Here is a 23,846-nt window from a genome sequence, read left to right on the forward strand (position 1 = left end):
ATTTCTCTTTTAATTAACTTTCTAATTTGGTATCCTTTGTTGAAAGGCATACCTAGGTAGGCTCAGGAACAGCTGAACATATATGCCTCTCGTCATTGGCTACCAACCAGTAGTTCATTGCTGCTCTTTTAATTAGGGAAATCATGAGAATGAAGCAAATTTGATAATAGAAGAAAAATGGAAAGATGTTTAAAGGGACAATGAACCCAATTTTTTTCTTTTGTGATTCAGATAGAGCATGCAATGTTAAGCAACTTTCTAATTTACTCCTATTATTAATTTTTCTTCGTTCTCTTTCTATCTTTATTTGAAAAATAAGGCATCTAAGCTTTTGTTTTGGGTTCAGAACTCTGGATAGCACTTTTTTATTAGTGGATAAATGTATCCACCAATCAGCAAGGACAACCCAGGTTGTTCACCAAAAATGGGCCGACATCTAAACTTACATTCTTGCATTTCAAATAAAGATACCAAGAGAAAGAAGAAAATTTGATAATAGGAGTAAATTAGAAAGTTGCTTAAAATGTCATGCTCTGTCTGAATCACAAAAGAAAAAATTTGGTTTCAGTGTCCCTTTAAACTTCAATGCTCCATTTGAATCATAAAATAAAAGAAATTGGGGGTTTGCGTCCCTTTAAGGGACATAAAGCTGTGAAAATATTTTTATTGCATTATTGTTTCCCTATAACTATGTATTGACACCAGCAAAGAGTTAAACACATAGGCTTAGATTAGAAGTGGAGTATATTCAAAAGTGCAGGGTGCATTATCTTGCGCTCAGTGTTGAACACACAATTTGATAATAAAATTGGATGGTTACAGTTTTTAACATGACCAAAACCTTTTTTAGGGCACCCTATCAGTTTAATGCATACTGTAGTGATGAGCTGAGAGTTGCGCTGTAAGATTTAGCACTTTTTTATATCTGAAAGGGACATTACACACTTTGAGATAGTAATATAAAATAATAAATTGTATATATAAAAAAACCTCTGCAATATACTTTCATCATTTATTTTGTCCCCTTTTCCTATAATTCTGTTCTGAAATTGTGAGCTTTTCAGTTTCAGTTAGAAATGGAAGTGCAGAACACTGTTATATTCCACACAGCCATTGGCTGCACACTCTAGTGACCTATTTATAACTGTCTCTAATTGGCCACAGCAGAGAAGTTAACTTAAGTTACAACATGGCAGCTCTCATTGTTTTATAGACATTAAAACTTTACACCTATTTTGTCTATATTTAAACAACTAATGAAACTTTAAAAATACATCTACATGTTATTCTCAGACTAATCTTTTCTTTGAATGTATTATTTTATCTAGTATTTATGTGGTGTTTAATGTCCCTTGAAGTAAACCATTATAATTAATAGTATAACACAGGCAGGGGCGGACTGAGCAGCCGGGCAAATAGGACCGGGACTGAGGGCCCAGTATGTAGGGGGGCCCACAAATGGCATCTCCATGGCTCCTGATGTGCTCCTTAGGCTGGGGCTAACAGCTGCACAATCAGTAACTAACAGTTAAGTGTGAATTTAGTGGGGGCCCTGGCTCCAAAGTGGGGTCCTTGTTCCTGGATGTGGGGTTTGTTGCTCGAGGGGCCCTAGAGTGTGGGAGGGCTCGCTCTGTCGGGAGTCTGTTGTTGTGAGGGCCATGGAATTTGGGGTCTGGCTCTGGACTTTGGGGGCCCTGTCTCTGGCCCTTGATGTTGGGGGTCCTGACCCTTGAGGCTAGGGGCCTGGTGGGGGCATTCCAGAGAGACTACCATGTTCACTTGCATAAATTTGAATAAATTTGGGTCATGCTGACATGATACAAGCCCCACTGGCTCTCTGAGCAGCTTCAGTATTTAAAATGCGGGTGCACTGAGAATATCTAGCTATAATTAACATTTTTCTCTGCACGTGCATGTGAATGCTTAAACAGTTATAACTTTTACTAGAAGCATGTTTGCCAATACATATACATTGCATATATGGTTCTATTCAAAGATGTAATTAATCTATGTGCATTTAAATGTTGACCGGAATGTCCCTTTAAGTTACAATCAGCCTGTTTAGAACATTAGTAAATCTGACTCCCTTTTTATCTAGTCTATTCATTTAATACTAAACCAACTGTGAAAGTGTTATGACATTATGCTAGATAAGCTTCCTGTAGAGACCACAGCCTCCTTGTAGGGCTGAGACAGGAAGTAATGGACACTTCCCAAATAAAGTTTAAATAAATAAATTAAAGGCAAAATCCATTTAAATACAATGGATAATACATATTCATTAGTGCTTTTTATTACAACAATGAAACAGATTGTTTAATATCCCATTCAAAAAGAAAATATACAATAAAAAAAGAGCTATACAATTAACTTACTGATTCTTTCTTGATGCTGGAGAAAAATGGAGGTTTTTCGTTAAATGCACACAGTACACACTGCACCACAATCAAAATAAAGTAGAGCACGAAAAGAGTATAGCGCAGCTTATCTATTTCAGCCCCCTGTGCAAAGGAAAAAAAGGTGAGAATTATGTTTTTATTTAAAAGCAAATCAACATTAAAATGGAAATACAACTAATAATTAAAGGGATATGAAACCCATTTTTTTCATGATTCAGATAGAGCATGTGATTTTAAGAAACTTTCTAATTTACTCCAATGATCAATTTTTCTTCATTCTCTTGGTATCTTTATTTGGAAAAGCAGGAATGTAAGCTTAGGAGCTGGCCCATTATTGGTTCAGAACCTGGGAAGCCACTAATCAAGCAAGTGCTACCCAGGTGCTGAACCAAAAATGAGCTGGCTCCTAAGCTTAAAATTTCATGCTGTAGCTGAATCATGAAAGAAAATATTAGGGTTTCATATCCCTTTAAGTAAGTAAAAAAATAGGCACTTACAATCACTCAGGTAATTAAGGAACAAATAAATACTGCATACAATGTACCCTATAGACTGTGAGCTCTCCGGAGCAGGGCCCTCTTCCTCCTGTGCTAGATTTGTTTAGTCTTGTTATGTTTTGTATTGTATCACAAATCTTTGTCATTGTATACCCCTATCATTGTACCCAGCGCTACGGAATTTAGCGGCGCTATACAAATAAATGATAATAATAATAATAATAGAAAATACTATTATAATAGCGTCTCAGAGAGACAGAGTAAAGCAGTCTGTTATTAGTCGTGCCATCCTAGTGACATCACGTCCAACGTGCATTTCACCAAGACGTTTGGCTTTATAAAGGATGTCTACACTCTTCAATTAAGCTCCTTTTAAATAGTGATGTTTCCTATTGGTTGTTGCTTTTAACTGTTTCAGTCATTTGATACGTCTCTGATTACAGCTTTATGGAAAATCACATATTTTCAATAATAAAACGTAAAATCATTGCTTTGATCAATAAGAAGGAATTTGCAAGCTTTTGCTTTTGGACTTTCATAAATATATTTTTGGGCATAAAATATACATTTTTATTTTATTTTACAACTAATAATTTAATCTACATTATTTTTAATTGAGCCTAGAAATTGCAATTTCCTAAGGCCTAGATTTAGAGTTCGGCGGTAGCCGTCAAAACCAGCGTTAGAGGCTCCTAACGCTGGTTTTGGCCGCCCGCTGGTATTTGGAGTCAGTGATTAAAGGGTCTAACGCTCACTTTACAGCCGCGACTTTTCCATACCGCAGATCCCCCTACGCCATTTGCGTAGCCTATCTTTTCAATGGGATCTTTCTAACGCTGGTATTTAGAGTCGTTTCTGCAGTGAGCGTTAGAGCTCTAACGACAAGATTCCAGCCGCCTGAAAAAAGCAGGAGTTAAGAGCTTTCTGGCTAACGCCGGTTTATAAAGCTCTTAACTACTGTACCCTAAACTACACTAACACCCATAAACTACCTATGTACCCCTAAACCGAGGTCCCCCCACATCGCCGCCACTCGATTAAAATTTTTAACCCCTAATCTGCCGACCGCCACCTACGTTATACTTATGTACCCCTAATCTGCTGCCCCTAACCCCGCCGACCCCTATATTATATTTATTAACCCCTAACTTGCCCCACACAACGTCGCCGCAAGCTACTTAAAATAATTAACCCCTAATCTTCCGACCGCAAATCGCCGCCACCTACGTTATCCCTATGTACCCCTAATCTTCTGCCCCTAACATCGCCGACCCCTATGTTATATTTATTAACCCCTAATCTGCCCCCCACAACGTCGCCGACACCTACCTACACTTATTAACCCCTAATCTGCCGAGCGGACCTGAGCGCTACTATAATAAAGTTATTAACCCCTAATCCGCCTCACTAACCCTATCATAAATAGTATTAACCCCTAATCTGCCCTCCCTAACATCGCCGACACCTACCTTCAATTATTAACCCCTAATCTGCCGACCGGAGCTCACCGCTATTCTAATAAATGTATTAACCCCTAAAGCTAAGTCTAACCCTAACACTAACACCCCCCTAAGTTAAATATAATTTAAATCTAACGAAATAAATTAACTCTTATTAAATAAATGATTCCTATTTAAAGCTAAATACTTACCTGTAAAATAAATCCTAATATAGCTACAATATAAATTACATTTATATTATAGCTATTTTAGGATTAATATTTATTTTACAGGTAACTTTGTATTTATTTTAACCAGGTACAATAGCTATTAAATAGTTAAGAACTATTTAATAGTTACCTAGTTAAAATAATTACAAATTTACCTGTAAAATAAATCCTAACCTAAGATATAATTAAACCTAACACTACCCCATCAATAAAATAATTAAATAAACTACCTACAATTACCTACAATTAACCTAACACTACACTATCAATAAATTAATTAAACACAATTGCTACAAATAAATACAATTAAATAAACTATCTAAAGTACAAAAAATAAAAAAGAACTAAGTTACAGAAAATAAAAAAATATTTACAAACATAAGAAAAAATATTACAACAATTTTAAACTAATTACACCTACTCTAAGCCCCCTAATAAAATAACAAAGACCCCCAAAATAAAAAATTCCCTACCCTATTCTAAATTTAAAAAGTTACAAGCTCTTTTACCTTACCAGCCCTGAACAGGGCCCTTTGCGGGGCATGCCCCAAGAAGTTCAGCTCTTTTGCCTGTAAAAGAAAACATACAATACCCCCCCCCCAACATTACAACCCACCACCCACATACCCCTAATCTAACCCAAACCCCCCTTAAATAAACCTAACACTAAGCCCCTGATGATCTTCCTACCTTGTCTTCACCATGCCAGGTTCACCGATCCGTCCTGGCTCCAAGATCTTCATCCAACCCAAGCGGGGGTTGGCGATCCATAATCCGGTGCTCCAAAGTCTTCCTCCTATCCGGCAAGAAGAGGACATCCGGACCGGCAAACATCTTCTCCAAGCGGCATCTTCTATGTTCTTCCATCCGATGACGACCGGCTCCATCTTGAAGACCTCCAGCGCGGATCCATCCTCTTCTTCCGACGACTAGACGACGAATGACGGTTCCTTTAAGGGACGTCATCCAAGATGGCGTCCCTCGAATTCCGATTGGCTGATAGGATTCTATCAGCCAATCGGAATTAAGGTAGGAATTTTCTGATTGGCTGATGGAATCAGCCAATCAGAATCAAGTTCAATCCGATTGGCTGATCCAATCAGCCAATCAGATTGAGCTCGCATTCTATTGGCTGTTCCGATCAGCCAATACAATGCGAGCTCAATCTGATTGGCTGATTGGATCAGCCAATCGGATTGAACTTGATTCTGATTGGCTGATTCCATCAGCCAATCAGAAAATTCCTACCTTAATTCCGATTGGCTGATAGAATCCTATCAGCCAATCGGAATTCGAGGGACGCCATCTTGGATGACGTCCCTTAAAGGAACCGTCATTCGTCGTCTAGTCGTCGGAAGAAGAGGATGGATCCGCGCTGGAGGTCTTCAAGATGGAGCCGGTCGTCATCGGATGGAAGAACATAGAAGATGCCGCTTGGAGAAGATGTTTGCCGGTCCGGATGTCCTCTTCTTGCCGGATAGGAGGAAGACTTTGGAGCACCGGATTATGGATCGCCAACCCCCGCTTGGGTTGGATGAAGATCTTGGAGCCAGGACGGATCGGTGAACCTGGCATGGTGAAGACAAGGTAGGAAGATCATCAGGGGCTTAGTGTTAGGTTTATTTAAGGGGGGTTTGGGTTAGATTAGGGGTATGTGGGTGGTGGGTTGTAATGTTGGGGGGGGGGGGTATTGTATGTTTTCTTTTACAGGCAAAAGAGCTGAAATTCTTGGGGCATGCCCCGCAAAGGGCCCTGTTCAGGGCTGGTAAGGTAAAAGAGCTTGTAACTTTTTAAATTTAGAATAGGGTAGGGAATTTTTTATTTTGGGGGTCTTTGTTATTTTATTAGGGGGCTTAGAGTAGGTGTAATTAGTTTAAAATTGTTGTAATATTTTTCTTATGTTTGTAAATATTTTTTATTTTCTGTAACTTAGTTCTTTTTTATTTTTTGTACTTTAGATAGTTTATTTAATTGTATTTATTTGTAGCAATTGTGTTTAATTAATTTATTGATAGTGTAGTGTTAGGTTAATTGTAGGTAATTGTAGGTAGTTTTATTTAATTATTTTATTGATAGGGTAGTGTTAGGTTTAATTATAACTTAGGTTAGGATTTATTTTACAGGTAAATTTGTAATTATTTTAACTAGGTAACTATTAAATAGTTCTTAACTATTTAATAGCTATTGTACCTGGTTAAAATAAATACAAAGTTACCTGTAAAATAAATATTAATCCTAAAATAGCTATAATATAAATGTAATTTATATTGTAGCTATATTAGGATTTATTTTACAGGTAAGTATTTAGCTTTAAATAGGAATCATTTATTTAATAAGAGTTAATTTATTTCGTTAGATAAAAATTATATTTAACTTAGGGGGGTGTTAGTGTTAGGGTTAGACTTAGCTTTAGGGGTTAATACATTTATTAGAATAGCGGTGAGCTCCGGTCGGCAGATTAGGGGTTAATAATTGAAGGTAGGTGTCGGCGATGTTAGGGAGGGCAGATTAGGGGTTAATACTATTTATGATAGGGTTAGTGAGGCGGATTAGGGGTTAATAACTTTATTATAGTAGCGCTCAGGTCCGCTCGGCAGATTAGGGGTTAATAAGTGTAGGTAGGTGTCGGCGACGTTGTGGGGGGCAGATTAGGGGTTAATAAATATAACATAGGGGTCGGCGATGTTAGGGCAGCAGATTAGGGGTACATAGGGATAACGTAGGTGGCGGCGGTTTACGGAGCGGCAGATTAGGGGTTAAAAGTGTAATGCAGGGGTCAGCGATAGCGGGGGCGGCAGATTAGGGGTTAATAAGTGTAAGGCTAGGGGTGTTTAGACTCGGGGTACATGTTAGAGTGTTAGGTGCAGACGTAGGAAGTGTTTCCCCATAGGAAACAATGGGGCTGCGTTAGGAGCTGAACGCTGCTTTTTTGCAGGTGTTAGGTTTTTTTTCAGCTCAAACAGCCCCATTGTTTCCTATGGGAGAATCGTGCACGAGCACGTTTTTGAGGCCGGCCGCGTCCGTAAGCAACTCTGGTATCGAGAGTTGTATTTGCGGTAAAAATGCTCTACGCTCCTTTTTTGGAGCCTAACGCAGCATTTGTTTTAACTCTCGATACCAGAGTTAAATTTATGGTGCGGCCAGAAAAAAACCCGCGGAGCGTTAACAGCCCTTTTACCGCCAAACTCCAAATCTAGCCGTGTGAATGCTAAAACAGGATGCAATAAAGAGTTGGAAATGCAAAGAAGTGATTAAGGGACTTAATAAAAACTGGTACAAACAAAAAGCCTTAAGATACAAGGTGTTCATTTAGGACTAGATGGGCCACTAATTTATTGCGTGCCTATAAACTTGCAAACTCGCCCATTTACGGGCTCACAATAAATAACCAGCCATTACACGTTAGCGCTATGAAAATTAACCAGAGATCAGATCTCTTGTCAATTTTCCAAAAGTGCCACCATTGCCCCTAAATTTTTGTCTAGTGTGGGTTTTGAAAATAAAAAAATTATTAGCATTTTTATTTATTTTTTTAAAAACTGCACTGAGCCGTTTTTTGGGGTTAAAATGAGTGGGTGAGGGGTGTTAGAAAAACGGCACTGAAAAGTCTCTGGGGACTGTGTGTTCCCTGTAAATATATACAGTATGTATATGCTGATATACATATTTATTTACACTTCGCTGCGCGACTTACCCCCCCCCCTCCTTTTGCTGCACTAGGTTCTCAGCCATGTCTGACAGGATGAGAATGAGAATGCGTGGAATCACGCTCTTGTGAGCGCAAAGCTTCACCGCAATGCTACGCCTAACTTGTAACTTGCACATTTGATATGTCAACCATATCATTTTTGAAACGCTAGGGTTGACTGTTGAAACAAATAAAGGGCACTTTCATTCATGAAATATAAGCAGACTTTCACTTTAACCCCTTAACGACCGAGGACGTGCAGGGTACGTCCTCAAAAAAAAGGCAGTTAACGCCTGAGAACGTACCCTGCACGTCCTCGGTGTGGAAAGCAGCTGGAAGCGATCCTGTTTGCTTCCAGCTGCTTTCCGGTTATTGCAGTGATGCCTCGATATGGAGGCATCCTGCAATAACCTTTTGAAGCCATCCGATGCAGAGAGAGCCACTCTGTGGCCCTCTCTGCACCGGAGATCGGTGGCTTCCTTCGTTGGTGGGTGGGAGCATTACCGGGAGGCGGGTGGCGGCCATCGATGGCCCTGGAGATGTGGAGGGAGGCGGGATCGTGGGCGGGGATGCCCGGGGGCGCGCACGGACGCGCGCGTGCACGGGAGGGCGGGGGCGGGCGCGTGCACGGGGAGGGAGCGTGTGGGAACCGCTACACTACAGAAAAAGGTGCAATCAGTTTAAAATAAGTGAAAAAAAAAAACGATCAATGAGGTGGTTGGGGTTTGTGGTGGTGGGGGGGGGGTTTTGGGGAAGCTACACTACAGAAAAAAAAAACTAAGAAAAAAAAGCACTTTTTTGTGTAAGCTGGGTACTGGCAGACAGCTGCCAGTACCCAAGATGGCCCCAATAAGGCAGATAGGGAAGGTTACAGAGCTGTTTTGGGGGGGATCAGGGAGGTTGGAGGCTAAGGGGGGTCCTATACAGCAGAATAATAATTATTTTTTTTTTAAAAAAAACCTAAACCCCCCAAAAAGCTTTTATTTTAGTACTGGCAGACTTTCTGCCAGTACTTAAGATGGCGGGGACAATTGTGGGGTGGGGGAGGGAAGGGAGCTGTTTGGGAGGGATCAGGGGGTCTGATGTGTCAGGTGGGAGGCTGATCTCTACACTAAAGCTAAAATTAACCCTGCAAGCTCCCTACAAACTTCCTAATTAACCCCTTCACTGCTAGCCATAATACACGTGTGATGCGCAGCAGCATTTTGCGGCCTTCTAATTACCAGAAAGCAACGCCAAAGTCATATATATCTGCTATTTCTGAACAAAGGGGATCCCAGAGAAGCATTTACAACCATTTGTGCCATAATTGCACAAGCTGTTTGTAAATGATTTCAGTGAGAAACCTAAAATTGTGAAAAATTTAACGTTTTTTTTTTATTTGATCGCATTTGGCGGTGAAATGGTGGCATGAAATATACCAAAATGGGCCTAGATCATTACTTTGGGTTGTCTACTACACTACACTAAAGCTAAAATTAACCATACAAGCTCCCTACAAGCTCCCTAATTAACCCCTGCACTGCTGGGCATAATACACGTGTGGTGCGCAGCGGCATTTAGCGGCCTTCTAATTACCAAAAAGCAATGCCAAAGCCATATATGTCTGCTATTTCTGAACAAAGGGGATCCCAGAGAAGCATTTACAACCATTTGTGCCATAATTGCACAAGCTGTTTGTAAATAATTTCAGTGAGAAACCGAAAGTTTGTGAAAACATTTGTGAAAAAGTGAACGATATTTTGTATTTGATCGCATTTGGCGGTGAAATGGTGGCATGAAATATACCAAAATTGGCCTAGATTAATACTTTGGGATGTCTTCTAAAAAAAAATATATACATGTCAATTGATATTCAGGGATTCCTGAAAGATATTAGTGTTCCAATGTAACTAGCGCTAATTTTGAAAAAAAGTAGTTTGGAAATAGCAAAATTCTACTTGTATTTATGGCCCTATAGCTTTCAAAAAAAGCAAAGAACATGTAAATATTAGGTATTTCTAAACTCAGGACAAAATTTAGAAACTATTTAGCATGTTTTTTTTTTGGTGGTTGTAGATGTGTAACAGATTTTGGGGGTCAAAGTTAAAAAAGTGTGTTTTTTTCCATTTTTTCCTCATATTTTATAATTTTTTTTATAGTAAATTATAAGATATGATGAAAATAATGGTATTTTTAGAAAGTTAATTTAATGGCGAGAAAAACGGTATATAATATGTGTGGGTACAGTAAATGAGTAAGAGGGAAATTACAGCTAAACACAAACACCGCAAAAATGTAAAAATAGCCTTGGTCCCAAACGGACAGAAAATGGAAAAGTGCTGTGGTCATTAAGGGGTTAATTTGTAAACTCACAGCTTGATCTATAATGTTAGACTATGAAAAAGGCTTCATCTTAGCTGATATGCTATATAAAGGTAAAGACACTGCTCAGAAATAGTTGTACTCACCTCTAAGAAGGCTGTGTTGATTCTTGTCCGTAACTGGAATATACCGCAGAGCACGGCCAATATCCAGAAAAAAAGCAGAATGGCAGAAGAACGGACACCTTTCATTCTTTCATACTGAATCAAACACGCAGAAAGGAGCTGTGGGAAAACGAGAGCAGAGGAGATATAATGATAACAAATACCATAGTATCACAGAGGAGAAAAATATGAAATAAATGTGATATAAAGTGATAGAAACAAAATAAAATGATATATAGTGCTATAAGTATATATTAAACCATAAAGATGTGTAAAGTTCATATAAGGATATGGATATAAATAATGACAGCTGATTTCACCTAATGTTATCCATATTTAAAAAAAATACATATTAAACCTATTGATGGACAGCGATGGACCCCTAGGCAGAACATACAGTGATCTGAGATGTCAGCACAGAAAATGCAGCATGCAGAAAGAACAGGGCACATGCAGGAACTGTTAGCGATTTATCTTTTCAGCGCTGCTCCACATTAGACTGTTCTCTTCAAACAGAGCTGTTCTCTGGCTGCACTGTGTAAGTTTTCCTTATCACAGTGCCTCCAGAGCAACGTGCTGTTTGAAGTAAACAGTCAAATATGCAGTAGCGCTGCAAAGTAGCAGTGCATTAATTGACTGGCTCTCAGAGATCGTTTCAAGCAGTCCAATAGACTTTCACGGTCTGCAAAGCTGTTTTTTTCTGAATGTAAAAGGTTTGTATAAGCAATGCACCTTTTTTAGAGTATGTCTGCAGCTAATTTGCAATGCACTTTTCAACTACTGCACTATATTATAAAACTTATTTTTGCTTTATTCTCCAGTTAACTAACACATTACATTTGAACTGGTGCTTTAGTATAACTGCCTAATTTAAAATTGAATTTTATTTAAAAATGATCTGCAGAAAGTTTTTCACTGAAAACATCTCATCGCAGAAAGTGAAAAAAAGTTCTGCCCCTGGGGCGATGGATTATATGGATACTAAATCCTATATGGCAGCCAAGGGGTTAACTGTGATGTTTCCGCTTCTCCTTATTTTCACAATAAATAGCCAAGGGGCTATTACTGTTTTTCGGCACTTTGGAGACAAACTGAGATGAAATGAAAACCCCTGACTAACTTTCTTACACGGCTTCTTGCAGGTTAAAGGGACATGAAACGCAACATTTTTCATTCATTATTAAGATAGAGAATACAATTTAAAAAAAAAAACTTTCCAGTTTATGTCTATTATCAAATTTGCTTTGTTCTTATGTTATTCTTTGTTGAAGAGATATCTAGATAGGTAGCGTGCACATGTCTGGGCACTACCAGGAAATAGTGTTGCCGTCTAGTGCTCCTGCTGATGTATAACATTGTAGCAAAACTGCTACCCTACAGTGCTGCAGACACGTGCACACTCCTGAACTTGCATTCATGCTTTTTAACAAAGAATAACAAGAAAACAAAGCAAATTGGATAATAGAAGTAAATTGGAAAGATATTTAAAATGATATGTTCTATCTGAATCAGGAATATATTTTTGGGTTGTACAAATAGTACATAAAATGACAAAAAAGTTATCTTTTTAACTACTCACTGGGGAACTCTATGGCCTCTAGTTATCAAAGTCTGGCGGACCTGATCCGACAGTGCGGATCAGGTCCGCCAGACTTCGCTGAATATGGTGAGCAATACGCTCGCCGTATTCAGCATTGCACCAGCACCTCACAAGAGCTGCTGGTGCAACGCCGCCCCCTGCAGACTCGCGGCCAATAGGCCACCAGCAGGGGGGTGTCAATCAACCCAATCGTACTCGATCGGGTTGATTTCCGGTGATGTCTGTCCGCCTGCACAGAGCAGTCTTTGTGACCGCTGCTTCATAACTGCTGTTTCTGGCGAGTCTGCAGGCATCAAACTCCATTCGGAGCTTGATACATATGCCCCTATGTGTTTAACCTCCATAAAAGGGTAAAAAAAAAAAACATGAGTAAAGTCCTGCTCAGGAGCTGTTAGCATTGCAGCTCCCAAGTTGAACACAGGTGATTGGTGGGATGGAAGCATATAGGTTAAAGGGACATGAAACCCAATATTTTCCTTTTATTATTTACATAGAGTAAACTATTTTAACCCCTTAATGGCTGATGTACCCAGTAAATCCATGGTCGTTAAGGGTTTAACTAGCGCAGCTTCAGCTGACAGCGGCAAAGCTGTGGGAGTACTACATATCTCACGTCCGTACACATGCAGATATAGTGTGGTCGTGCCGACATCAGCAAGGCCCGTGCTATATCTGGTGGATATTTGGGGGTACAGGGTACATCTGCTGTGGTTAAGTGGTTAAACAACTTTCCAATTTAACTTTATTATCAAAATGTATTCATTCTCTTGGTATCCTTTGTTGAAGGAGCAGCAATGCACTGCTAGTTCAGCACATCTTATGAGCCAATGACAAGAGTCACATATGTGCAGCCACCAATCATCAGCTAGCCTCTAGAAGAGCATTGTTGCACCAGAGACTACCTAGGTATGCTTTTCAACAAATAATCCCAAAAGAACAAAGCAAATAAGATATTAGAAGTAAACTGGGGAGCTGTTTCAAATTGCATGCTGTATCTTATTCATCATATTCATTTTGTCTTTACTGGGTCCTACATCATCATTTTTTTACAATCTTGTTCCCTTTACAGTAGAAGATGAGTCACACTAGCTTTCTATGTAGGACAGACATATACCTCTACTTAAAGGACCACTCAATGCAGTAAAAACGCATAATAAAAAGACAATGCAATAAAACCTATTCTGAATTTCAAATAAGCAGTAGATTTTTGTTTCTGACCAATTTATTTTTTCTCCCATATTCCAGCCCCTGTATCATGTGACAGACAGCAGCAAATCACAGACTAGTATACTTATACCCTGTGAGCTTGTGCACATGCTCAGTACCTTGAAAGTGTCAATATAAAAAGACTGTGCACAATTTGATAATGGAAGCAAATTGGAAAGGGTCTTAAAACTGCTGCTCTATCTGAATCATAAAAGTTTATTTTGACTTGAGTGTCCCTTTAATAATCTGCTTCAGACACACTAAACAGTTGTTTTGGCTTCCTGACTAACCAGTTTTGCAAGTCTGATTTCCCTTCCATCATTGTTAATGACATAACCAAATCGTACTCATGTTTACGGATACAGAATAAGATTTCTGTCTCTGAGTATTTGAGAGGGCAGGCTCTCCGACACGAGGTACAGCAATACCAACATAGAAAGAGAATTTGTGGACGGATCAGATTTGGGTTCAGAGTCCAAAATGGAATGTGAAAAATGTAGCTAATACATATAAATAATAAGATTCGTTTTACATATTCCATAAAACTGTTACATTTTTTTTGCAGTTTAGCAGATAAACCATTTTTCAAAAGTTTGTGCTACAATGGTCAGAGTTCTTTCCCTACTGTAATAAACAAAATAAAGAACCTTGCTCTGTTTAAAGGAATACTGTACTATTACTTGCTATACTAGCTGTAGTGTATTACAGTATTTCTCAACCGCGGTCATCAAGTACCCCCAACAGGCCAGGTTTTCATTATAGCTCAGCTAGCGCCCAGGTGAAATAATTAGCTGATGGGTGTGAGCAAGTTAGTAACCATGGTTACTGATCAGCTGATTATTTCACCTGTGCTCAAGTTCAGCTATAATAAAAAACCTGGCCTTTTGGGGTTACTTGAGGACCGCGTTTGAGAAACACTGGTGTATTACATTTATGAGAATTTGTTCCTTTAGGTTTATTTTTGTATGTTAATAAAACATATGTGTGTGTATACAATATGATTATTATTATTATTAATAACAATGATAATAATAAAATAACGGTGAAGAAGCTACAATTTGGTACACTCCAACAGGTAAAATGAAACATTTGAAACACATTAAAGGGAATTTCCGGTCAAAATTTAAATGCACATAGATGAATTACATCTTTGAATAGAAACATATTTGCAATAAACTTTTAAACACAAAAATGCTTCTAGCAAAAGTTATCACTGTTTTAGGGGATAATTTACCATTGTGCGGACGGACATGATCCGCTGTATCATTGCACAAGCATTCCTTGTGAACTGCTTGTGCAATGCCGCCCCCTGCAGATTTGCAGCCAATCAACCGCTAGCAGGGGGTGTCAATCAACCCGAACGTATCCGATCAGGCTGATTGCAGTTTGCCGTTTCAGAGGCGGCGGCCGAGTTAAGGAGCAGTGGTCTTAAGACCACTGCTTCTTAACTCCTATTTTCGGCGAGCCTAAAGGTTTGCGTGGAAACAGATGCATTTAAATGCATACGGGGCTTGATAAATTGGCCCCTTAGTGTTAACATTTTTCTCTGCATGTGCATGTGAAGCATAGCTAGATATTCTCAGTGCATCAGCATTTTAAATACTGCAGCTGCTCAGAGTGCCAGTGGGGCTTGTATTATGTCATGCTCTAGAGCATTTAAGGGGAGGTGCGGGAGCAGTGAAACTTTGCACTATCCTATGGAAACCACCAGCAGCAGCGGACGTTGCAAAACAGAATGGTTCTTAAGAACCGGCAAGGACTCTTGCCAAGTTGTGGTGTAATAAGGGAAAAGGCAGGTTGTCTTGATCAGTAACATGTGTTTAAAGGGACACTCAAGTCAAAATTAAAGTAACACTCAAGTCCAAATTAAACTTTCATGATTCAGATAGAGCCGCAATTTTAAACAACTTTCCAATTTACTTCCATTAACAAAATGTGCACAGTCTTTATATTTACAATTTCCTACTGAGCATGTGCAAAAATACACAGAATATACGTATATGCATTTGTGATTGGCTGATGCTGTCACATGATACAGGAGTGGAAATAGACATAACTGAAATTTGTTAGAAAAAATCTTCTACTCAGAAGTTCAGACTTTAGGGTTGATTTATCAAGCTGCAAGGGACAGGGGCGAATATACGCGCCCCTGACTGTCGCAGCTTGCCTCTGGTGGGCTGAATTCTCCTGGCGGATTTCAGCATCGCACAAGAGCGCTATTTTGCGATCACGTGCAATCCCGCCCCCTGCCCGCGCACAGCCAATCACACGCGGGCAGGAGCTGTCAATCTCCCCGGTCGGACGAGACCGGGGAGATTGAAATTCGCCAACAAAGGTTAGGAAAGCAGCGATCTAATGACCGCTGCTTGTTAAATATGGACTGCAGGTTCTCTTGTGAGAGCCTGCAGCCGTAGGAGGTTGAAAGGCTTGCAAAGCCTTTGATAAATCTACCCCTAAGTGCTATTGCATTGTCTTTTTATCATGCATTTGTTGATTATGCAAATCTACTGTATTTACTGGTCCTTTGAGTAACAAAATGCAAAGTGAAAAGTGAGTGAGTTGCTCTTTTGGTTAAAGGGATATTCTAGAGCAGCAATTTTAAGCAGCTTTCTAATTTACTCCTATTATCAATTTTTCTTTGTTCTCTTGGTATCTTTATTTGAAAAACCAGGAACGTAAGATTAGGAGCCGCCTCCTCTCATGAGAGAGACATGGTCTTATATATCTTAAAATCAATCTGTCACAGATTTATATGAATTACCATGGCAGATCCAAGGATAAGCGGGCTGATCAGCAGAACTGGGGCTTCTGGAATATTGTGAGTGACGTTCCATATGGTGTAGAACAGATCTACATAGCAGATAAATGTCAGCAACGCAGAGAGGCACTGGGATAATAAAAGAAAATAGAATCAAGTTAAATACAAAGAACAAAGTATCATTATACTGTAATTACTTTACAAAACACTGACGCATACGCATTTCGTAACGACTATTTGAGGACATTTGTTTCCCCCGAATATTCGTTCCCTGCACTATTTCGTTAAACATTTACAATGATTTCCGCTAAAACAAATGTAAATGTTTTAAAGCTATATACTTACTTTTAAAGTGTAAAATACTTACCTTAAAGGGATATGGAACTCAATTTTTTTTCTTTCATGATTCAGATAGAGCGTGCAATTTTAAGCAACTTTCTAATTTACTCCTATTATCAGTTTTCCTTCGTTCTCTTGGTATTTTCATTTGAAAAATCATTAATGAAAGCTTAGGAGCTGGCCCATTTTTGGTTCAGTACACTGGATAGCGCTTGCTGATTGGTAGGTACATTTAGCCACCAATCACAGCAAGCGCAACCCAGGTGCTGAACCAAAAATGGCCCAGCTTCTAAGCTTTCATTCCTGCTTTTTCAAATAAAGACACCAAGAGAACGAAGACAATTCGATAATAAGAGTAAACTAGAAAGTTGTTTAAAATTGTTTGCTCTATCTGAATCATAAAAGAACATATTTGAGTTTCATGTCCCTTGTTTTTGAGCAGTGAATTGACATTAAAAGATAATTTTTAATGTCAAACATGACGGTCTAATACTGTCAGAGCATGTATTTACAGATTCTATATATGATCAAAAACAGCAACATTTATTTTTGTTCATATAATATGCATTTTACTGCTTCATTTTTTCAATTTTATTAAAAACAACTTGCTAAAAATGTATATATTTTTTTCACAAAAAGGCTACTGCATAATAGATCAGCCCATGCAGGTTACAGGTTTACTAAGCTGCCCATCATTTAAAGAGACAGTGTAAGGGAAAAAAAACAGTACTCATTCATTATAGAATGCCATTTTTACATCACTGATCTCTGCAAGGGATTTAAAAAAAAAAAAAAAAGCAAAGTCCCACTTGGTTGCTACAAGCATTGCAGCTTCTAAGCATGAAACTGCTTGTCAGCCAATCAGGAGCAACAGTTACATATAATCACCAATCACCTGCCATCTTCTGCGCAGGAGCTGCAATGCTTGTGACTTCCCAAGCAGGACTTTCTCATTTGTGAGGGATTGAAAACTATGATTTATAATGCTAAAAATGGCAAATCTGAATGATTTTTTTATTTTCACAGCAAGTTATTTTTTTATGTTGAAATGTGAAAAGGAAAACAAAAAACCCTTTATAAACAAAATGGATTAATTTATATTCAATCTTAAAGGGACAGTCAACCATAGAATTGTTATTGTTTTAAAAGATAGATAATCCCTTTATTACTCATTCCCCAGTTTTGCATAACCAACACTGTTATATTAATACACTTTTTACCTCTGTGATTACCATGTATCTAGGAACCTTCTTCCAGCCCCCTGATCACATGACTGTGACTGTTTATTATCTATTGTCTTAAATTTAGCATTGTTTTGTGCTAGATCTTAAATAACTTTCTGTGCCTGAACACAGTGTTATCTATATGGCCCACATGTACTTTCTGTCTCTTTGTGTTGAAAAGAGATTTAAAAAGAATGTGATAAGAGGCAGCCCTCCTCAAAGGCTTAGAAATTAGCATATGAGCCTACCTATGTTTAGTTTAAACTAAGAATACCAATGATAAAAATAAATTGGAAAGTCAATTAAAATTAAAAGTCCTATCTGAATAATGAAAGTTTAATTTATACTTGACTGTCCCTTTAATTAAAAAAAAAAAAAAAAAGCAAGAACTTGCATTAGAAAGGAAATTAAATCACCAGTGGTTGCACCTGGGTTATGCATGAGAAAATAATTTTAAAAAAAAATGGCATTCCAAACCTTCCTTTTTAATCTCAAATCATTGTTTTAAAGTTAATGGGGTATGGGAAAAACATTGCATAACAGTTATACAAGAATAACGTTTATTTCAGGATTTCATTAGAATTGAAACACAGGAAAACAATGAATGATGTTTTAACCTTTTGCCTGCCAGAGAGTGCTGTAAAACATTGCTAGATTAGTCTCATATACATCACATGGATGTAATTAAAACCAGGCATACTTAAATATGCTTCAATCAATGATGAAATTTCTCTTTGGAGAGGCAGGAAAGTGCAGATTTTAATAAATCTTATGCCCTAACTCAAGAACTTGGTGGCAAATGGTTGTGTGTGTATGAGGATGGATTCATCAGATAATAAGTACTACAATTGCAGCCAATGAGACCAACTGGTATGGTGGTAGCCACAAAGCACAGTGCCAACACATTTATTTAACTTGGGAATTTATGTCATAAGTTTGTCACCCCTGACCTTGAATTTCACTATATCTACTTGGTTAGTCTGGTTAAAGGAACATAAAGGTACAAAAAGCAAATGGCTATGTTTAACCCCTGTAAAGTCAGTAACAGAGCAACAATGCATTAATGGGAGCTAGCTGAACACATCTGGTGAACCAATAACACGAGGCATATGTGTGTAGCCACCAATCAGCAGCTAGGAGCAGCAATGCACTACTGGGAGCTAAGTCTACCTAGGTATGCTTTTCAACAAAAAAATACCAAAAGAACAAAGAATATGTGATAAAAGTAAAACTGCATGCTCCACCTGAATCATGAAAGTTTAATTTAGATGTTCATATCCCTTTAAGTAGCATAAATTAATAAAACTCTGCTTCTTCTAGTAGAAGGGTATTTGGGGCACAAAGGTTTGTTTATAATTTGTTTTTGCTAATTTTTTCCGGTGCATATTAGACAATTACAGAACTTACTGAGCGTTACCATAAGAACTGCTGTTACTATACCCCATTAATACCCCTGGGGCATCTGTTGCGTGATATTCCCAGTGTGACTAAACATTTCATGCCTACATTGTTTTCCTAGAGATTTAGCAATGTCATTATCATTCTGTGTAACACCAAATAACTGGAGTTAGTAGCAGAGATTTCTATGACCCCTAAATAAAAACGTTCACACACTTCCTACTTTCTTAACAGTAAAACAATGTTGTGAGAACAAATACAAATTAAGGTGCAACAGATGTACAAGTTGTTTTTATTGGTTAGCTGTAAAGCTTTGCCCTTGGAGAGATCTATTAAAAAGATGATATGTAACACAGGAGTATATGTTACCAGGTAACAACTGTGTTGCATTCCTCAGTGGCAGTCAATGGGTTAACAAAGCACTAAGCTATCATTCTAAGCCTTGGCTACATAATGTATTACATTTGATTCAAAATTTAAGGGACGCTAAAGTCAAAATTAATTTTTCATGATTCAGATATAGCATGCAGTTTTAAAAGACCTATTCAATTTACTTCTATTATCAAATGCACTTCATTCTCCTGGTATCCTTTGTTAAAAAAGAAAGTATAAATAGGTAAGTTCAGGAGCAGATTACTGGGTGGTGAGAGTCCACAATCCATTTGTTCTGGGAATTACTCTTCCCTGCCACTAGGAGGAGGCAAAGATTCCCAAACCCCAAGAGCTCTATAAAACCCCTCCCATCTTACTGGCAACTTAGTCTTACCTATAGTCAAGCAAAAATGGGAAATGGGAGAAAAAGTAAGAAGAACAAAAAATAGAAGCAGGGAAAAAAACAAACCAACACCAAAAAAGCACAGAGTGGAGTATTGTGGACTCTCACCACCATAAAAGAAATTAATTTATCAGGTAAGTATAAATTATGTTTTCTTTCATACAGGTGGTGAGAGTTCATTACTCCTGGGAACTAATACCCAAGCTGTGGAATCCCAGAATAATGAGACTTAATGGTGGGATATAAAGAACATCTTTTTTTTCACAGATAAACTATATCCACAACCCCAATAGAACTCAAAGGGCAAAACACACTCTTATTTTATTTTTTCAAATGCACTAAAAATCATGCAATAGGCAAAAACAAATTAATCTGAGACAACTGCCTGAAGGACTTTCCAACCAAAGGCTGCATCCGAAGATACAAAAACATCAAAATGGTAGAATTTAGAGAAAGTATGCCAAGAAGACCAAGTAGCTGCCTTGCAAATTTGGTGAGCTGAAGCCTCATTCTTAAAAGCCCAAGAAGGGACAACTGATCTGGTAAAATGAGCAGTAATCGGTTTAGGTGGAGGCTGACCTCCCTCCAAGTAAGCCTTAGGGATCAAAAGACTCAACCAAGAAGCCAAAGAAATGGCAGACACTTTCTGCCCTTTCCTGGAACCAAAAAAATGAATAAACAAACTGGAAGTTTATCTGAAAGCCTTAGTAGCATCAACATGCCCGAACAACATCCAAGTTATGAAGAAGTCTCTCCAAAGAATTCTTGGGATTAGAACACAAAGAAGGGACAATAATTTCCCAGCTTATATTGTCTGAAGACACAACCTTAGGTAACAAGTCAAATTTGGTTCATAAAACTGCCTTATACTGATGAAAAATTAGATAAGAAGGATCAAATGAAAGAGCAGATAATTTAGAGACTCTTCTAGCAGGAAGAGATAGCCAAAAGAAACAATTCCTTCCAGGATTCCAATTTATAAATAGGCTCAAATGGAGAAGCCTGTAAAATCTTCAAAACCAAATTTATATTTCAAGGAGGAGAAATATATTTAATCACAAGTTTAATTCTGGCTAAAGCATCAACAAAACCATGAATACCAGGAAGATTAACAATCTTCTTGTGGAACAAAACTGAGAGGGCATAAATATGACCCTTCAAAGAACTAGCGGATAAACCTTTATCCAAACCATCCTGCAAAAAGTGGTAAACCCTAAATGTCTAAAACAGCATAACAAATTAAACATTAGCACATTTAAACAACTAAAGGTTTTAAAAAAAAACTTTATTAATAGATTATTCAGAAAACTGCAAAGAAAGATTATTTAGCCAAAAAGAAGAAGCAGCAGCCACATCAGCAATATAAACTGCTGGTCTAAAAACATATGCTGCTTGCTGAAAAAAAACCTAAGGAAGGATTAAAAAGGGTCTTTAAAAGAAGAGCTATCATCCAAAGGAAATTTAACCTCTAAAGTAAGCAAAATATTCTTTAAAAAAGAATGACTACATCTAACTTTAAACAAAAAGGACTGATTCTGATTCATGATCAGAGGAAGACCTCGGGTAATCAAAAAAACAAACTCTCCCTCTGAGGACTTTAACAGCTTCACAACCAGAAAAATTAACCTCAGCAGGCTTAGAGCTTGTAGAAGGTAAATTCTGAACTGACCTTTTTACGCTTACCTGAAGGAGGCATAACCGACAACATTTCAGATACTGTAAAAATAATAAAGTCCTTCCCTATAGGAGTGAAATCTGAGGAATTGTCCTATAAGGAACTAACAGAAGGAGGAGTATAACCTCGAGAAGCAAGAGCAGCATTAGACATTTATTGCATAAGTTTGCCTACTTACAATACAAACAATTAGCACTGGTAGGAAAGTGTTCAGATGACACAGCTTCTAAGGTACATTTAGGGACAGAATCAGAAGGCTCCATAACTACAGAAAACTAATACATAAGTTAAATGCAGGAAAAACAAACAGATTGTAATTTCCCCATTAAAAGAGCTCTTGAGATAAGGGAAACACCTCTAAATGCAGCTCTTAAAAACTTACTCAGGACTCGACATCCAAATAGCGTACAAAAGAAGGGAGGGAGCGTGCACCAACCTGGCGTCATATAACGGAAAAAGTATGTACACTACCACACCGATGCCTGTGTATTTGAAAACATGCGTCAAAAACCATATGCGCTCAAAACCTGGTGTGCATTTAAAAGTATACACACAAAAACGCTGTTTGAGCGTTAAAAAATGTAAATGCAGGGAAACTTGACGCACCTTAAAGTTCTTTTTAAAAGGGAATTACCAAAATATATAAAACTGTCCCAAGGCTTATATAACAAATATACCAGAAAAAAACTAAGAGGCTTATAGTATGCCAAATAATAAAAAATATAGTACTTACCAATAGGCATCCTACTACTGGAGGAAACCAGCAGGAAGCCAAACCAGTGCTAAAACATAACAGCAGAGGATCTGGAATAGAAGTATATCGATGGCCCAACAGGATGAGGGAAAGGACAAGTCCTTGGGACACCTGTGGAAAGGCTTGTGACTAAATCTCAATAGGTGAAATATATGCCACTTCCTATACTACAAATAAATTCCTCTGCCAAAAATCTGCACCCTGGGGAAATGGGCCTCAACTCAATCTGAGAACCCCTCTCATTAAAGAATCAAATACACATCTTCATTCTTCAGCTTCCTTCACCGGAGGCAAATACAAGAGTTGCCCATGATGTTGGAGGGGTTTTATAGAGCTCTTGGGGTTTTGGAATCTTTGCCTCCTCCTGGTGGGAGGGTAGAGTAATTCCCAGGAGTAATGGATTGTGGACTCTCACCACCTGTATGAAAGAAATGCAAACTAAAATATAAAGTAAAGTATTATGTGTAGTTAGAAGTAATACATTTAGAGTAAATACATCAGAGACCATTCTAATCCTATCACACTATTAATTCATCTACAGTATGTGTACGTGTATATATAGTATATAACATAAATATACTGTGTATATATATATATAAATATATATTATTTCATTTAAATTTGGCACACTTTAAAGGGACCAAAAACACTTTGAACTTGTAATATGAAATGTTAAATTATATATGTAACAAAATAACTGCAATGTCGTATTATTTATTTTCTCTCCTTTTCCTGTAAATGAATTCTAAAAAACTCAGGGATTTCTTATTCTTGTCAAGTACAGACACCAGACATAACACTACTACATTCTGCACAGTTATTGGCTGCACACTCTAGTGCCCCATTTATTATTGTCCCTTATAAATGGGTGAATACTGGGAGATAGCTGCTGATTGGTGGATGCATGTATATGTCTCTTGTCATAGGCTTATTCAATGTGTTCAGCTAGCTCCCAGTAGGGCATTGCTGCTTCTCCAAAGTATACCAAGAGAATATTGCCAATTTGACAACAGAAGCTTATTGGAAAGTTGTTTAAAATGGCGTGCAGTGTCTGAATCATAAAATAAATGTTTTGTTTTGTATATCTCTTTAAACATTCATGATCTACACAAAGCAAACAAAAACTACTTTCCAATTAACCTCTATTATCAAATTGAATCACTCTTTTGGTTTCCGATGTAGAAGAGTAAACTTAGGTAGGCTCAGGAGCATATTTGCTCTACTATAAGCTAGCTGGTAATTGCTAGATGCACACTTATGCCTCCTGTCATGGCTCTGATATGTTCAGCTGGTTCCTGTTAGTGTGTTATTGATCCTGAGCGTACCTAGGCTTACTCTTTAACAAAGGATATCAAGAGAACAAAGCAAATTTGATAATAGAAGTAAACTAGAAAGAA

At 38.0% G+C, this 23,846-nt stretch overlaps 1 protein-coding gene across 2 annotated transcripts in view; it reads right to left on the reverse strand.

Annotated features, from left to right (window-relative positions):
• LOC128642107 (multidrug resistance-associated protein 1) overlaps positions 1 to 23,846 on the reverse strand; it is a 148,709-nt gene that overhangs the window by 101,209 nt on the left and 23,654 nt on the right. For both annotated transcript variants that reach the window (XM_053694768.1, XM_053694770.1), the window contains exons 4-6: positions 16,289 to 16,414; positions 10,704 to 10,841; positions 2,376 to 2,501 (exon numbers count right to left, since the gene is read on the reverse strand). In XM_053694768.1, coding sequence (XP_053550743.1) covers positions 2,376 to 2,501; positions 10,704 to 10,841; positions 16,289 to 16,414 — 390 coding nt within the window. The remainder of the gene's footprint in view (positions 1 to 2,375; positions 2,502 to 10,703; positions 10,842 to 16,288; positions 16,415 to 23,846) is intronic.

The sequence above is a fragment of the Bombina bombina genome, chromosome 11, assembly GCF_027579735.1.
Source record: "Bombina bombina isolate aBomBom1 chromosome 11, aBomBom1.pri, whole genome shotgun sequence".
NCBI classification, from domain to species: domain Eukaryota; kingdom Metazoa; phylum Chordata; class Amphibia; order Anura; family Bombinatoridae; genus Bombina; species Bombina bombina.